Source organism: Dermacentor andersoni, chromosome 2 (assembly GCF_023375885.2).
Source record: "Dermacentor andersoni chromosome 2, qqDerAnde1_hic_scaffold, whole genome shotgun sequence".
NCBI lineage: Eukaryota > Metazoa > Arthropoda > Arachnida > Ixodida > Ixodidae > Dermacentor > Dermacentor andersoni.
The window spans coordinates 71,170,634-71,188,121 of record NC_092815.1 but is presented as its reverse complement, the minus strand read 5'-3'; the positions used below and the strand labels follow the sequence as shown (position 1 = coordinate 71,188,121).

Sequence of the window (17,488 nt, the reverse complement as noted above, 5' to 3'; positions counted from 1 at the left end):
CAACCCAAACGGATAGGGCCTTCCAAAAATTCGCCTATAGGCTCATTTGAGTGTCCCTCCCCACGGTATTCTTTAGTAAAAGGCGAAAGAATAATTCGAAGAATGAGGAGAGACCTCAGCAGAGGAGAAAGAAGAAGACGGCGTTCCGAACGGTCGCTTTTCTCATGTTCTCCGCTTCAAAGGATTTATCGGCCCCTGGCCGAGGTGCTGCTCAGGCTTCAGCCAGCAGCAATGACTACCGTGTTGTGTTACCCCCGTCTTCCTACCGGTAAGCTGGTTGTGGACTCCGTTTTCCTGCATGCTGACTTAAGTGGTCGACCGTACGGAGCCCAAGACTTCAGAGACGCCCTTCGGAACGTTATTGACCTGAAGGAAATAAGTTCCATCGGACAATTTCAGATGTCGCACGTGTGGATGGTGACGTGCAAATCAGGGATGACAAAATCAAAGCTAGTCGCATGCGGGGAATTATCCATAAAAGGTAGACGCTGCGTCGTCATTGATCCTGAGCCCACGGAAGTTAAAATGAAGCTTTTGTGGCTTCCTGAGCGTTTGGAAGATGACTATATTCGAGATGCGCTCCAGGCTTACGGGAAAGTCAAGTCTATATCAGCAGAAAGCTGGAGAGTATCGGAGATGGAACAAATGCGTACGTTAAATCGGGACGTGGTGTTGACTCTTGCCGATGGAGTGAGCGTGGGAGACGTTCCACATCTACTACCTGTTTGTGGAGTGCAGAGTCTCGTATTAATTCTAGGCCGGCCCCCACTTTGTCTGCGCTGTAACAAGGTGGGGCACATTCGTCGAAACTGCAGAACCCCACGTTGTGAAACCTGCCGGCGCTTTGGCCACACAGCTGAAGAATGTGTCGTAACATACGCTGATAAGTTACGACACAGAACAAAGCCTCCGGATGAAAGCTTGCAAGAACACATAATGGACGTTACGGAGGTTCTTGACGCGACGGGAGACGTGCCCTCTTCTGCGGAGACCCGCTGTGCCAGTAAGGCCCCTCTGCCTGTTAAAGACAGTCACAATGGCATCGCAGAACTGCCCGTGAAAAAAGAAAGTAGCGAAGAGAAAGATGACCAACCGAAGCAACAACCCAAAGGAGCACCCGCTACCACGGAGCCAGCTTCTGCCCAGCAAGCGAATGAGGGAGCCGGAGGTGACTCATCTGATGCACCCAAGCATCTCGACACGTGCGCTGAGCCGGCAGAGGACAGACGAAGTAACGCGGATACTTCAGTTCCGAAGCGCCGTGCGACTAACAGATCGGAATCAAGCACAGACAGCGAGACGACCAGTACCACAAGAAAAGCACGTCGCCGCAAAACATCGAAACACTCAGGAAAGTGCCGACGATCACGGTCCAGAAGGCCAGGTGGGGTTTCGGAGGGAGCCTCACCGTTGCCCTCTAGGACTGATCACATAGATCATTAGGTCCAAATAGTTGGTAGTCACCATGGCCCTGTCCCAGCAACTTCTATTCGCAACCTTGAACGTACGAGGCCTTAGGTCTTTGCAGAAACAGGCGCAGCTTCGCCGGCTTTTGTCTAGGAGGCGCCTCGACTTCGTCGCCGTGCAAGAGACGAAGATTGAGAGTGACGACGACACAGAAAGGGCTTTGCGACCTTTTCTGTCTGAGTATAATGTTTGCGTTTCACACGCTCTTGGGTTATCCGCGGGCTGTTTCCTGTTTCTGAAAAAGAGCCTACTTTATTCAGCATTTAGTTATCATGTCGACACTGAAGGTCGATATATATGTTGTGATTTTGTGTTGCAGGGTGTGCCATGGCGCATAGTCAACGTCTATGCATTTAATGACGCTGCAAAACGAACTCTTTTATTTGATACTGTGTCTAGTCTATTGGACTGTGATCGCTGCATTGTTTTAATGGGAGATTTCAATTGTGTATGTGATGCGAACGATCGAAGCGGCTTTAACCCTCAGCGGGACAGGAGTGGTGAAGTTTTGTCTAACATAATAGAAAATTCAGGGCTCGTTGATGTAGGAGTGTCGGGACAGGGAGCTCGCTCTTATACAAGAATTCAAGGTCGTTCCTACGCCCGCCTAGATCGGATTTATGTTTCTTCATCACTCCTCTCTCGAGGACTATCCTGCATTACTATCCCCGTTTCATTCTCTGATCATTGTATGGTTATCGCAAACATTGGTGAAAAATCTGTAACTAATTTCCGACCACAGTGGGCACTCTGGAAGCTTAACTCTGAGCTCCTAAATGATCAGGAATTTATTAATCGCGTGCGCATGGCTCTAACCAATTCCCTTTCTAGTGACTTGCCATTATTTGCTGCTTGGGAACTCTTTAAACAAGAGGTTCGTACAGTGGCTATAGAAATTGGATCGGTGAAATCATTCTATAGAAAGAATGAAGAAAAAACGCTTCTTAAGAGCCTATGTAGCCTTTATGAGATTGAATGCGAAATGCCAGGCACTTACATTGCCGACATAGAAAACATTAAATGTGAGTTACAAAAGTATGACGCACTACGTTACAGAGGTGCGCGAATTCGATCTCGAAACAGGCGTGCTCTGCAATCTGAGCAACCAACACGCCAAGCTTTACTTGACGAGCGACGTCACGGTATTTCCAAATTAATTCCGGAAATATACTCCGAAGGTAGTCTTCTAACAAATACTAATGACATAATTTCTAAGTTCGAAACTTTCTACACTATGTTGTTTAGTGCACATCCGGACGATCACGATGCAAAAATTTTAGAGAGTTTTGTATCTCTTGTCAAACCATTACAGGATGATGACTGTGCAGTCATCAGTGGTAGCCTTACGATTCAAGAAATTGAGCTAGCTATTGATCAGTTGCCTTTGTCGAAAACACCCGGCCCCGATGGACTATCAAGTGAATTTTACAAAGCTTTCAAATCAATTATCAGCCCCATATTATTGGATATTCTTATTACAAGTTTAGAGGTTGACGCCCTTCCGCAGTCTTTTTGCAAAACCCACACAGTTTTAATTCCCAAAAGTTCAGATAAAGAGAAACTGCGTTCCGTAGAAGGCTATCGACCAATCACATTGTCAAACGTGGATTACAAAATTTTTGCGAAAGTTCTATCCAATAGATTACAATTTGCGATGTCAATTCTAATTGGTTCCCATCAGACGTGTGGAATCAGGGGCCGATCAATTCAAACTAACATACATATCGCCCGTACCCTTCTTCAATACTGTTATGGTTCCACTGAGCAGCTTGCAATGCTCCAGGTAGACCTTGCTAAAGCTTTTGATCGTGTAAGTCACTCCTATTTATTTTCCCTTCTGGAGCATGTCAATGTTGGCTCCATTGTGCTTAAAGGCGTTAGGCTTTGCTACACATGTTGTACTACTCGTTTAGTTATTAATGGCCAACTCTCCGAACCCATTTCTATTTGCTCATCAGTAAAACAAGGATGCCCGATGTCCCCACTACTATTCGCTCTTTACCTGGAACCGCTATGCTTAAGCGTAATTCAGTCGAGTCACATCCATGGCTTCAATATACTGGGTAATGAAGTTAAAGTCTTAGCTTATGCAGACGATCTAGCGTTCTTCTGCACGGATAAGTCCAGTGTTGAAAAAGTAGTATCGAAAATAGAAGAATTTGGCAGCGTATCAGGAGCGCGAATGAACTCCTCAAAAAGTTTAGGCTTATGGTTTGGCTCATGGTGCTATACACCAGAACAGTTCGCAGGCGTTAAGTGGACTGATGTCCCGCCAAAGTATCTTGGCGTGCCGCTAGACGCATATAAATTAAGCGCACACTATTGGAAAGAACGGGTTTCGGTACTACAAAGTTACGCCCAGACATTCGTTCCACAACGACTTTCTATTTTTGGGAGCCTGCAATAAGTTCTTGGCAACAAAAATTTTCTATGTATTTCAAGTTATCCATTGTGCTAGGATATACATCCAACGCTTTCACCGTATCTTTGCAACCTTCGTATGGTCTTCAACTTTTGAGCCCATGAGGCGAGACAATATTTTTAGGCCTGTTAGTGAAGGTGGGCTGGGCTTAGTACATCTTTATGTGCGGCAAATAGTGTCTCGTTTCTTCTTTTTTCGCGATACTTCCCATCCTGTAATTCGTTCATACATGCAAGTCACACTTGTTAATGCGTTACCTGATTTAGTTGTTTCTTCAAGTTTTTCTTCGCGCTTATGCTTGCGGGGGTTCATGCAAGAAGTTTACTTGGCGGTTCGTTTCCTGACAGTTCGGTTTTCCACTGAATACTTGTATTCTGTGTCGCGCAAAACGCTGTACAAAGACTTACTCTCCATGCTATTTCCGCCTCCACTTTACCGATCAATATACATTAAATTGCCAGGCCAAGATGTGCTAAAGCGCGTTCGCAAAATGTATTTATCCCCTTGCTGCAAAACATTCTTTTATAAAGTTCATAGTGAAACCATACCGGTTAAAACATGGCTACAAAAAAAGGGTATCTTTGTCTCTTCTGTTAACTGTAGCTTTTGTGATGTACCAGAGACAATTGAACATTGTTTTATTAGCTGCACTGACGCCATCCTATTTTGGGATGTCCTCCAACGGACTTTAAAGAAAGACTTTGAAATTAACGCTCATACTGTGCGATACCTGCTGCCAACCTCTGATAATAGTGCACCTTTCGATATGTTTTTTGTCATGGGAATGCACAGTTTGTGGAAAAAGCGAATGATGGACAGAAACGCCGAAAGGGTTGTACCTACAAGGGCAAATTTCATCCAAATGACACTACACCTAAAGCAGGTTTATGATGGACTCGGTGTACAACCGGACTGGTACCCTATTTTGGTGAGGTGCTTATCCTTGCCACCCTTCTAAAGTGACAAGAACGTTTCTACTCACAGTATGAACGCTGCCTTTTCTGTGTGTGACTTTTATTGTGCCCTCCATTCTCTGACTATGCAGAACTGGTGAACGTCTGAATGCAACTATAATAAATACCATGAAAGAAAGAAAAAAAAAAAAAAAGAGACCTCAGCAGATGCAGCGGCTTCGGTGGCTAAAAGGCAGCACGCGTGAAGACCATGCCCCTAAAGCGAGTGGTTCACACTATTTGAAGCAAATCTTCTATTACTGGACCTAAAAGAAAGCAGTTTTGCCTTTTCTGTCTATAATGTATACATAATTCAAATATTTCTTTTAATTAGGTCTGCGCTTCTGATATTTCAAACTGCTATAACTTTGATTTACGCACTGTATAACACACACAACAACGTGCAGATTTGCATGGGGCGATTGTAGTGGCATCTGGTGTTAGTGATAAATTGACCGAGAGATGGCGCAAGCTTTCAATAAACGGCTTGAGAGCAGCACGATACCACTGCGCAAGCGCTCCGTCACGTGGCTTTTTTCGTGGTTTTCAACGAGCCGGGATACACTTCAATTACAGGCTTGCACGAGAAGCGGGCTGGCGACTTGCTGGTCGCTCTGTTGCTTTTTTAGGGGGCCCGGGGCCGCTCAGGCCAGAGTAGGTAGTAATGAAGAAGGTTCCCTAGGGGAGCCTCAGTATAGCATCGCCGTCAATAACAGAAAAAGGAGGCAAGCAATAAAGAGAGCTCGCCATGCAATAGGCTACATAAACATGCAGGGCGGTAGAAGAAAGGAAAAGGGGGCAGAGATTGAGGAGCAGTTAAATAGAGTACAAATAGGGGTGTATGCGGTTACAGGAACGCCCCTTAGAGACTCAGAAGAACCGCCAGTTATTGAGAATTATGTTTGGGAAAGGTGCAACAGAACTAAGTCGGAAAGAAAGGGAGGGGGAGTCGGAATGCTCATCCATCAGGAAGGCAAATGGAAAAGAGTAAATTCAAAATGTCAAGAGAATCTGGTTATCTGGTACAATTAGTGGGAAAAAAACTTATTTGTGGACCGGAAATACTTGCACAGAGACGAATAAAGAGTTAGTGCAATGCATAAGCGCTAATATTAAGGGTTCCGGGAATGGTGCTGAAATTATCTTATTAGGTGACATGAATGCCCACATACAGGATTTAGATGGCTATACCGACAACAATGGGAAGTCACTGCTGGACCTTTGTGAGCAACATAGCCTCGTTATCGTGAATATAGGGCCTAAGTGTGAATCGCAGATCACGTGGGAAGTGGGAAACCGGCAATCAACCATTAATTATTGTCTGATGACAGAAGGAATTCATGATAAGTTGAGAGAAATGGTCATCAATGAGGAAGGGTTTAGCAGCATAGGGAGTGACCATAAACGCATCATTTTGAAAATGGGATATGTAGTTGGGAAAGAGAGCAACGAAAGCAAAATGGCCAGTCCAAATTTGAACGCTGAACAAATAGCAAACATAGTCACTAGAGTGGAGGAAGAAATTAGCAAGTCGCCAAGTAAGGGGTGGGAATATGGTGAGCTTCTAAGTGTAGTAACGACAGAAATACGGAAAGAGAAACAACATGTTCATTGGAAAGGAAAAAAGAAACCGAAAAACTGGTGGAACAAGGAGATACGAGAAGCGATTGCCGAACGACAGAAAGCATCCCGAGAACACAGGCAGGCAAAGAAGGCGCAGTTGCCGCAGGATGAAGTAGCCAGCAAATGGGAAATACACCGGGAGAAAAAGTCTATGGCTCAAATACTGGTGCAAGCAAAGATAAATGGTGAAAGTAAACGTTGGTTGTCAGAAATATGTGAGAAAAAGTAGGACGCACCTAGAATATTTTGGAACCACATAATATTATTAGGCAGGAAGTCAACAACAATACAACATATCCTAGACGAAGATGGAAACAGACTGGAAGGAGAAGCGGCAATAAATTACATCCGAAAGATAACAGCCCAATTTTTCCAAGGCAATGACGAGGTTGTATTTGAAGAAAAAAAGAGCATGAAGGAGACCCAGGTGAAAAAGGAGCTGCTGCTGACAAATTTCAACTGGAAGAAAGCCGGAGAGAAAATTCCTAAGCGCACAGCCACAGGGCTAGACGAGGTTCCCGTTAGGCTGATTAATGAACTAGGACCGAAAAGTAAGGGTGCTCTAGTGAAAGCAGTGGAAAAAATTTTGAAAGATAGGCGAATACCAGACAGTTGGCGACAAAGTAGAATGAATTTAATTTATAGAGGTAAGGGAGAGAAAGATACAATTCATCGGTAATATACAGGCTAGCGATGCAGGCAATCAAATTAAAGCCGCAAGCATGGGCAGAGAATAATGGCATTTTAGAAGAACTGTAGACTGGTTTCAGAATTGGTAGGCGTTTAGATGATAACTTATTTGTTCTTACTAAGTGTATTGAAACATCAAAAGTAGAAAACCGACCGTAATATGTGACCTTTTTAGACATTACAGGAGCCTATCACATAGTAGACCGCAACATTTTGTGGCATATTCTGGAAAAGAAAGGTTTAGGTGGCTATTCTCTACAGCTTCTGAGAGAGATTTACCTAGAAAATACCGTTTGCGTTGAATGGGAAGGGATGAGGAGCGAGGAGAAAGTTGATATCAACAAGGACTGAAACAGGGGTGCCCTTTATCCCCACTGCTGTTTATGATGTACATGGTGAGGATGGAGAGGGCGCAGAAGGAAGTAATATCGGCTTTAATCTTTTGTACAAACAGGCGGGTACAGTAGTAGAGCAGCAGCTTCCAGGTTTATTTTATGCGGACAACATTGTGTTGCTAGCTAACAACAAAGTGATTTGCAACGTCAGGCTAATATCTGTGGACAGGAAGGCAACAATTTATGTTTGATATGTAGTGTTAGAAAATCTGGTGTTATGGTATTCTATGAAAACAGTGGACAGTGGCAATACAGGGCCAGGAAATACCTCGGGTAACATAATATAAATATCTTGGATTTTTGGATAAACGAAGGCAATAGATATATGGAAACACAGGAAAAACAAAAACAGTGAAGGGGAAGAGAAATGCAGCCATAATTAAGCACAGAGCTCTATGGGGATACAATAGGTACAAGGTACTCCGTGGTATGTGGAAATGTGTAATGGTTCCAGGACATACTTTTGGAAATGCGGTTGTTTGCTTTAAATCAGGGGTACAATCAGGACTCGATGGGAACCAAAGGTCAGTGGGACGCCTCGCATTGGGCGCTCACGGGAAGACTACAAATGAAGCTGTGCAGGATGATATGGGCTGGACTAGCTTTGAAGTAAGGGAAGCTTGCAGTAAAATTGAGTATGAAAAACGACTGAGGAATGTGGGAGAAAGTAAATTTGTTGGGAGAGTGTTGAGTTTTCTGTACAGGAAAAACATTGATTCACAGTGGAGGAAAAGAACTAGGAAGATTACCAGCAAGTATGCGGCCTGTAGGGCGAGCAACACAGCAACAAAGAACGTCAAGCGGAAAGTCAGAGAGGCCGAAATAATCTCATGGGTGGTGGCAATGCAAAAGAAACCTGCCATGAGTAACTACTTACGAATAAAAAATGAAATCAGGAAATAAAGAATTTATGATAACTCAAAGGGATGCTCATTACTTTTCGAAGCGAGATCGGGATGCCTTAGAACACGCACCTATAAAGCGATATATAAGAAAGAAGAAGAAGCATGGTGCTTGCTGCGTTAAAGCTTGGGAAACTATGGAGCATGTTTTATTAGAATGTGAAGACGTCTGCCCAGCGGTCGATTTAGGCACCACTGACCTCCTTGAAGCCCTTGGGTTCAGCGAGAGCAGTGGAAAAGTAAACATGTCAGCAATAGGGATTAGTAAAAGGCGATTGGAGGATTGGTCGAACAAAAGTAGGGAAACGACAAAAAAACGGAGACGTACAAAAGCAAAGTTCGCAATAGGGGATCAGAAAATTTGGTTGTGGGAGTTCATAGTGTTCTTTTTTCTTTTTTTCTTGTTTAACATAGGTAGGACATTAGGCAGTATAATAGCAAGAGCTTGGTGGCGCAACCCACAGCCCCGTTCCAATGGGGACGCTCATAACATCCATTCACATCCATCCATCCATCTGGAATGCTAGGGAATTAAGACTAGTCTGGCGGACTGGTCTGCTAGAGCTGCGACCCCCTGGGTCCCAACCTAGCCCACCGGTCCTCCATCGGCGTCGCCGCCCCTTGGGAGGCGGGTCTCGAAAGTTCGGACTTGGAAAACCAGCTAGGCCGTCCGGCAAGCCGAAGGTGCCGCCCGAGACCAAGGACTTTCAGCCTTGGTCTCGGGGGGCCCGATTTTTATTAGTCATATCATAGGAAGCCAACAAACACTGACACCAAGGACAACATAGGGGAAATTACTTGTGCTTAATAAATGGAATAAAGAAACAGTAAATTAATGGAAATTAAAGTGGATGAAAAAAATTGGAGGCTTATCAAGGTTAAGCCCAGTGGATGCGAAGCATGTTAAGCAACACCCTCGGAGCGTTGTCGTCGAGCCGCATATTGAGCGCGCCGCTTGGCTAGGCGTTCTTCGCGTTCTTCATCGGTTTCCGTAGCACGCTGCAGCCTTCGTTTTGCATTCCTATTAGGGAGTTTTAGAATAGGGGCCCCAAACGTTTTGGGGCCCCAAAGAAATAGCGTCGAAGCCACTGCGCATGCGCACGACGCAAACTGCGTTTGGGTTTTGCGTTGGGAACGCTATTTCACCGATTTAGCGGGAGCCCAAATAGCGTCCCCAAAAGCTTTGCGTCGGCAAACATGGCGGCACCCATCGAAGCGACGGCTCTAACCTAGCACAAAACTGGGTTCGATTCGCGGTAACGCGTGAAGTTCGCAAGCTAGGAGAAGTGACTGCGGTTATCGCTTTCTCCCAACTAGCGTGTGTTATGAAGATTGACTCATTAGACGCCGCTGATTTTGAATTCGATTGTGGATTTTATGGCTCGTAGGCCTAACACGGCTAAGCTTGGCTAGTGAAGGCTAGTAAAGTTGGTTTGCTCAAAACTAAGCGCAACTAATTATTTGCTGCTTACAGAATAACCTCTAAATTGTAATTAAACGCAAATACACGCAAGTCAAAATTATTATTCCTATCATAAAATGGTATATTTTATTTAATTATTTCTGATAGCTTTTCTTTGATGCCGTATAGTGGCGCTGTCAGCGCAAGACGCTATCCGCAAACGTAAAACCCTATTCTAAAACTCTTCACTCCTACGTGCCCCAACGCTAACACCCGCAAAGCTGTTTGGGGCCCCAAACTATTGGGGCCCCTATTCTAAAACTCTCTATTATTAACGTCCTTAGCGTTTGGAGGCATGTTGACCGCATACACGCCCGGCGCAAAGACGCTGGCGCGGTTGCGGGCACAGAGACTGACGCGACGGCGGGCGCGCGCCGCTTCATCCCTCGCGTGACGTCACATATCACGTGATGCAGCGATGGTGGCGCCGCCGCCGCGTCGCGCGCGACGGCGCGAACCGAAGCGTGGAGGCCTCCGCCGGGCGACGTCCGACGGCGCGATATGAGGCCCCATCTGCAGCCGGTGTGACGTCATCACGTGACGTCACATCATGTGATCTCACTTCAGGGTCAATGGTGGCCACCGCCGGGAGGCGACCGACGGCGCGATATGAGGCCCCATCTGCAGCCGATGTGACGTCATCACGTGACGTCATGTCACGTGACCTACTTGAAGGTCACTTGAAGGTCAATGGTGGCCACCGCCGGGAGGTGACCGACGGCGCGATATGAGGCCCCATCTGCAGCCTGTGTGAAGTAATCACGTGACGTCATGTCACGTGACCCCACTTCAGGGTCAATGGTGGGCGTCGCGCGAAGGCCCGAAACCTACGTTAATATGCTTCGCATAAAACAACTTGCCGCAGGTGGGAACCGAACCCACAACCTTCGCATTTCGCGGCTACATTCGCAATCCGGCTACATTGATGCCTTCAGGTAGCATATGTGGGCTTATTGACCAGTTGCCTTCACCCAAAAAGATGACGTTCTCGTGATGCCTGCGGCAAAAAGGACGTTCCACGTCCGCCGCCAAGGTCTGTGAGTGGTGGCGCTGGCTAACACTCCCAGGGTTCTACTAGAACACATAAATAACCAAGATAGTGGATGGGGAAACAGCGCCGCGGTAGCTTAATTGGTAGAGCATCGCACGCGAAATGCGAAGGTCGTGGGTTCGGTTCTCACCTGCGGCAAGTTGCTTTTTCATCCACTTTAATTTCCATTAATTTATCGTTTCTTTATTCTAATGATTAAGCACAAGTAATTTCCCCTCTGTTGTCCTTGGTGTCAGTGTCTGTTGGCTTCTTATGATGATATGACTATATGTATATGTGTGTGTGTGTGTAATTCTGTGTCTCCTTGCCGTCTGCTAAACAGTTTCGCTGGTCATCCACCTTTAAATGACTCGGGGTTTTTTTTTTTTTTTTTTTTTTTTTTTTAGCTATAGCGTTAAGGGTCCCGTTGCCCAGAAAACCCGGCTTCGTTGGCGTTGTTCGTGCGTTGACCTTGCGATGGACGCGAGTGAAGTACAACGACGGAAGTACAAAGTTAATAAAATTTGTTAAAGCGTCAAAGAATGTTCGCATTGACGCCAAATTTCTCAGAGAGGTTCCTGTAACCAAAGGAAATCAATTGGGCTGGAAAGAAAATTCGGGTTTGGGTGGAAATCAAACCCAGTATTTTCGGAATGCGAAATGGCCATGACGAGATTCGGATGACAAGGCTACAATAAGAACGACGCAACGATCGCGACGGCACGATTTACGACGATTAAACGACCACGACTGCATCCTGACCAGGAGCCCATACGTACCTAGCGGCCCAAGCAAGCACGCTTCGGCCTCCGCGGCCCCGACCGCGCCGCACTGCTTCCAGCTTTGATCCCCCGGCTACCCCTTGGGTGCGCTGGAGATCCTGCGCCGCCTGCTTTATATTATAACCTCAGGTGCTCTCCTGAAGCCTCCGTTTGCCGGTTACATGTGCCCTCCTGGAGCACTGCTTGTAAAACCAATCTATCGTCGCGATGTAAGAAGCGACCCGCGACGTATACAACACCAGTCACAACCTTGCCCCTTCAGATACAGCGATCACCAAATGAGGCGTCCGTGCCCACTGCCTCACCGCGCGGGCAGCCAGCGGCAGAGCGTATTCGACCGCACTCCGCAATGCCGGCATGTCTAGGGGACAAACTCATACAACACGCACTAAGAAACCTCCTCCTCCGTAGTGCCTAGGCAGTCATATATTCAGTAAAGGCCCTCAATTTTTAGGGGCTTTAATATTCAATGAGCAAAAGCCCTCAGATTTTCTCTCTCGCGCCCGCTCTTGCTCGCGCCTACGCACAAACGGCTGGTGATCCCTCAAATGAACGTCTCGTCCTTGTGACAGGCGTCGGCTCATCTTACAGCGCAGATTAAAATGTGGTCGCGTACGCGTGGACAAAAACGTTCAGTAGCCGAGCGATCACGTACGTGCTGTTCGATTCGCTGCACAGAAAAACTCGCGGTTCTCGCCTGTTATTCGACGTTTGAATTTGCCGTTATACAAAGTAAAGTTGCTCAAGTATGTCAGTCGCGTTTGCGTGGGGAGGATGTAACGCTGACTTGCATGCTTATCAAAGTTCAACATTCTGCGATATTTTGTGCCAGTGATGGCTGTATCGCTGTATTGTTGCTTTATGTGGTGTTAGCCAGGCAGTCATTGCGGGTAATTGGTTGCCAGTCATTGCCGCCAACTGGCAATCCAGTGCTAGCAGCATGCTGTGCTCACCTTGCGAAAGGGTGTGCGTGGCGAATGCTCGTAAACACGGACACTCCTTGTGCAGCTGAGGCAGATGAAGCTTACAATTTAATCCTACACATTCAAGTCTCTGTCGCAGTTCTTGTGGTTCACAACAGAGCACGTTTTCCCTCTGCTCTTACACATTTTAAATATAAAGTACTAAGGGATTTCTGGCCTCTCGGCAGAACGTTGCTTGCTCTCGATTCAAAAGGCATTCAATGGCGCCAAGCCTGTGGTGGCCCCTGGCGCATGGTGCGCATACTGTTCACTATAAATGCAGCATTTTGCCCTACAATATGGAGTGCTCGCCAAAGTCAGCATGCAGACTGCTCAAAGATGACACCACTGCCTACGCAATATGGCCGTTAATCTACGCAAGCACGAGCAAATAATCTGTAATGTATGGCGAGACATGTATAATTAGAGAACAAACTCAACTAGCAGCGACAGTCATTCAACCAATGGTCCAACAACGAGCGACTTACTCATCGCTATCACTGTGATTTGAGTGTTGGAAGTACTTTTCAGCACAAGTTCGCCCAATATAGAGCTACATTCTTAACTCGCACTTTTGGCAGAATTTCTCGCTCTTCATCATCACTACCCCCCCCCCCCCCCCCCCCCCCCCAATGCGACAATATCTGCTCATAAAAAATCATGGAATCCCTTTTTTTTTTGGACAAGTAATTTTATTAATGTACCATATAGCAAATACATCTCTCATCCGTAAAAATTTCCGCTCTCTTCTGCAGAGGTGCCCCACATTGGGAGCAGTCACATTAGATGTGTGCCCTTGACTGCTTCTAACTGGACTATGTAAAACTTGAAATGAAATGCCTGTGAACTCGACAGGCATTGGTAAAACACACTTTGTACAATACATACATAACATGCAGTCACATGCAGCTAGCTGAGCCTAATGAGGTGAGCTTATTCGTCAGAGCTTTCCTGTAGAAACCAGTTGAGAAGTTTTAAAATGTACGTATATACAGGCAAACATTGTAGCATTGTGGGAAGTCAAACACTGTTATGATGATCATGAGGCAGTGTTAAACACGAGTCAGACTACAATGAGTAGTTCACACCTGAAAGGAAAGAGTGACATTGCAGGCACCAAACATAAAAACCTTGCGCTTTTAACATGGTTCCTATGCTAAGATAATTCATTTTGGTCCCTTCTACAAATTTTATTGTACTTTACTTGGAATGGTGCAACACAGAAAAAAAGTCTCAAAGCAGCTACTTTGCTTGCAGGAACCGTTACTCGTAAATCTCTGGCAACAATTACTGCATCACACGCAACAAAACAGAAGATTTAAAGTCATGTATCTGTAAAAAAAATATAAGGCACCACTTTGCCACCATCTTGAAAAATTTTTAAACATGTCATGACTGTGTTCACTGAAATTCAAAGGTGTGAAAAATGAGTCATCCTCTGCATTCAACCATTCTTAGAATGCACTCTTTACAAACGTTCACAACCAGTGGAGTGATTCAAGCATGCCCTTCAGCTGCTTGAGTAGAAATCACCAGGTATGCCCCATAAAAGGAGAGAGGAAATCAAAACCAAACCCTGCTACAGGTTTCAATAGCGGACATCATTCACAATTTGACAGCAAATAGCCCAATCTTTGCGCACACATGCATCTTGTGTACTGATGTTTAAAGTCCTTGTAAATGCAGGCTTTCCTCAAGCCTTGCTAAAAATATGTTCATAAAAGCTTGAAAACGTGTAAAAAACCACCGTCATGTCGATAGGAAATCAATAAGTCAACCAATTGTTGTTGCACGAGTTAGTGAAGTGATAGCAATGTCTTATGGCACTCGGATGAGTTGTAATACTGAAAGCTTATGCATTACATGCACCCGCTGATGTCGTTAGGCACGGAAGACATCAATGTGCTAATCAAGCCACACGGAACGGGAAAGACAGCTGAATAATTTCAGGATGGGAGTAGACACAACAAACAGCACTCCTTAGTACCACAATGTGGCAAGTTGATGCACAAAAATAAAGGACAAAGAAAAGACTACAGTGGCAATGTTTTGGGCACAGCTCACACAAAAAGGTATGCACTTAAAAAAAAAGAAGAAGAGACGAGAGAGTTATGTATACTATGTACATCAAACTGCACGAATCTTTAGTGACCTTTCTAAAAGGAAGCACAGTCCTCAATGAAGACAACTCCATTTTCACAGTCTTGTGTGTGTTCCACGAAAATAAATAGCACATGGGAGATATCAAGTTCCTGGAAGTGATAACTGGTCCCACGGTGACGCGTCTTCGTTTGCCTTTCCAGAGTCCTGTTATAACCCACAGTCAACAATGGTCACAGTCTGCGTTCACTGTAGAAGCCTTGGCGAGGTGACTTGAAGTGACCAGAAGCAGACGGCAATTGAAGGTGCTAGCGTCGAAACAAATGCAAGACTTTCACTCAGATGCAGAGTTCTTTGTTGCACACTGCTGGCTGCTTTCAAACGAAAAGCGTTTTGTCAGGAGACACGACTGAGATCACTCGATGCTTTGCATGAAGATTTTTGTGTGTTCTGCCGACAGCTGCGGTCCTAGAAAGACTTTTCCAAGATAAATGGAAAGCTTTCTCTGCCACTTTGTGCCAACTGCCGTAGTGCTTTGGTAAGTGGACTTTGAAGAAGAAGAAGAAACATTATTAAAGAATAGTCCGGCAGTTCTTGCTGTGGTGGCCTCAGGTGACGGCTCGAAGACCTTGGACTCGAGCGGCATCTGGGGCTTTGAGTCAATTTTTTTCTTGCTTCCATTTCTTTGTGAGCTTTCCATCAAAGATAATGACTGGCCAAGATCCAACTTTCTTTTTTCATGACGATATCTAGCTCAACAGTTAAATGATGATTCAAACCAGATTGCAATGCCTATACACAAGAGACATGATGAAATTCAGTATCTGGATCCACGTTCTACAGAAACAATTTCTACTATTCTCAGAATTTTGCTTGCAACCTTTATCATTTAGGTGGAGTGAAATGAATAATGAAGAAGCCACATTTGAACGAACAAAGTTCTCAGCTGCCCCCTGCACACACACTTTGGTTGTTGTCTACATGCCATACCAGCAGAGACAGCCCTGACTTGACCAAGTCTGCCTTCTCACCACGAAGGAGATGCAGTAGCTTTTCCACAGCCTGCCTGGCTACAATTGGATGACTGCAGCGACAAGTTTCTGTCCCACGCACAGCTTGGAGCACTGACTGTCACTAGACCGTTGTTTCACTCCGGCTACGATGGTTGAGTGGCTGCAGTTCCCGCTTGAGTCGGTCGTAGTCATTGTAATACTCGTGGTCGTCGGTGTCCTCATCGGAGCTGTGCGGTTTGCGGGTCACCACTCCGGGCTGCTGAGGGGGCACCACCGTGTTCGGAGAACCCAGGGGGCAGGTGTTCACATACTGGGGACCCGGGTCACGAGGTATCTGCATTGCCACCGGATGTGCAGGCCCGTTGCGATTCATGAGGTGGTACTCAATGTTGTCAACACCCTGCAGCGGCCCCTGCCCATTCGGAGGAACAAAGTCTGGCATAAAGCCTCTGTAGCCCTGAAGACGGGGGTCAAGGCCATCAACACCTGCAAAATGCAACACGAGAAGTAGTGATCAGTGATGTTTTTGGGTTCAGATCTTCAGAAACTCCCAACAGCAATACTGGTACTCGGAGCAAAGCCCAAAGCTGGCCATGTAAAAATTGAAGAAGCAGAATGCTTATGCCACTGACACTAATGCATCTTCAAAACTCCTACTAGACAATGGTCAAGAAGCCTGGCCAATTTGTAACAGTTCCTAAAAAATTACTGTCTCTATAAAAATTGGTACGTTGTTGCTTTATACGAAAAGGCAGGGGCATTCTCTTAACTATATGAAAAAGTCTCCAATGTGTGCTCTTGTGACAAATAAATAATGGCAGTACCAAGTGTTTTCTTGCATTCTCCGTAGGACAGAGCATTTGCAACAAGGCACACAAACATTGTCCTCATGAAATACAATATAACAGCAAAATCAATGCTGGAAAGCGCTAAGTAGAATTTCAAAAATGCAGATGTATTTTCCCATCGCAATGAGAAACTTTTTGCATCTTCCTGCATTGTGCGATGTCCATGAATGACCTTTATTTAATAGGCTGTACTCCTATGTAACTGTCACCATACACAGACGAAGCTATAATGCATAATGTGCTTTACAAGTACTTCTTCTGGGGGTCTAGATCCAGATTCTAGAAGGCTAGGTCCGTATATGCTACTAACTGCTACACAATCATATGATGTCAGCAGACAATAACAAAAGAAAAGTACAGGGTAAATTACTTGTTTTATTTCAAATGCAGATGTGACAAATAAAGAGAAAAATGAAAGTGGATGAAAAAACAACTGGCCACAGCTGAGACATAAACCCATGTCGTCGCATTACGTATGCAATGCTCTTCCTACTGAGCTACTGTAGCGGCATTTTCCAATACACTTTCTTGAGCATTATATGTGTGCAAAATCTAGGCCTGGAAGTGTTAGCCAGTGCTGGAACTCATGACCATGAATTTTTCATGAACTTTCATTTCTGTTTATTTATAATTTCTACATATGAAATAAAACAAATAATTTATCCTATACTTTTCTAGGTGTGGTTGAATGTTGGCTTCATATGATTAATTGTGACTAACAAAAATTGGGCCCCTTCCCTTGATTCTCCTTCTTGTTAATTGCTACAGTCGTATGTGTGAATATTTGTGCCTACAGAAAGTTAACATGCAATGAGTTGTGCATTTTAAGCTGACAGTCG

General features: G+C 45.2%; 1 protein-coding gene and 1 pseudogene across 6 annotated transcripts in view; both read right to left on the bottom strand.

Annotated features, from left to right (window-relative positions):
- LOC126542120 (U5 spliceosomal RNA) lies at positions 1-122 on the bottom strand (annotated as a pseudogene).
- Positions 123-13,358: 13,236 nt separating this feature from the next.
- Egfr (epidermal growth factor receptor) overlaps positions 13,359-17,488 on the bottom strand; it is a 216,855-nt gene continuing 212,725 nt past the window's right edge. For all 6 annotated transcript variants that reach the window (XM_050188824.2, XM_050188829.2, XM_050188827.3 and 3 more), the window contains one exon: positions 13,359-16,287. In XM_050188824.2, the coding sequence (XP_050044781.1) occupies positions 15,923-16,287 (365 nt within the window). In that variant the 3' untranslated portion in view covers positions 13,359-15,922. The remainder of the gene's footprint in view (positions 16,288-17,488) is intronic.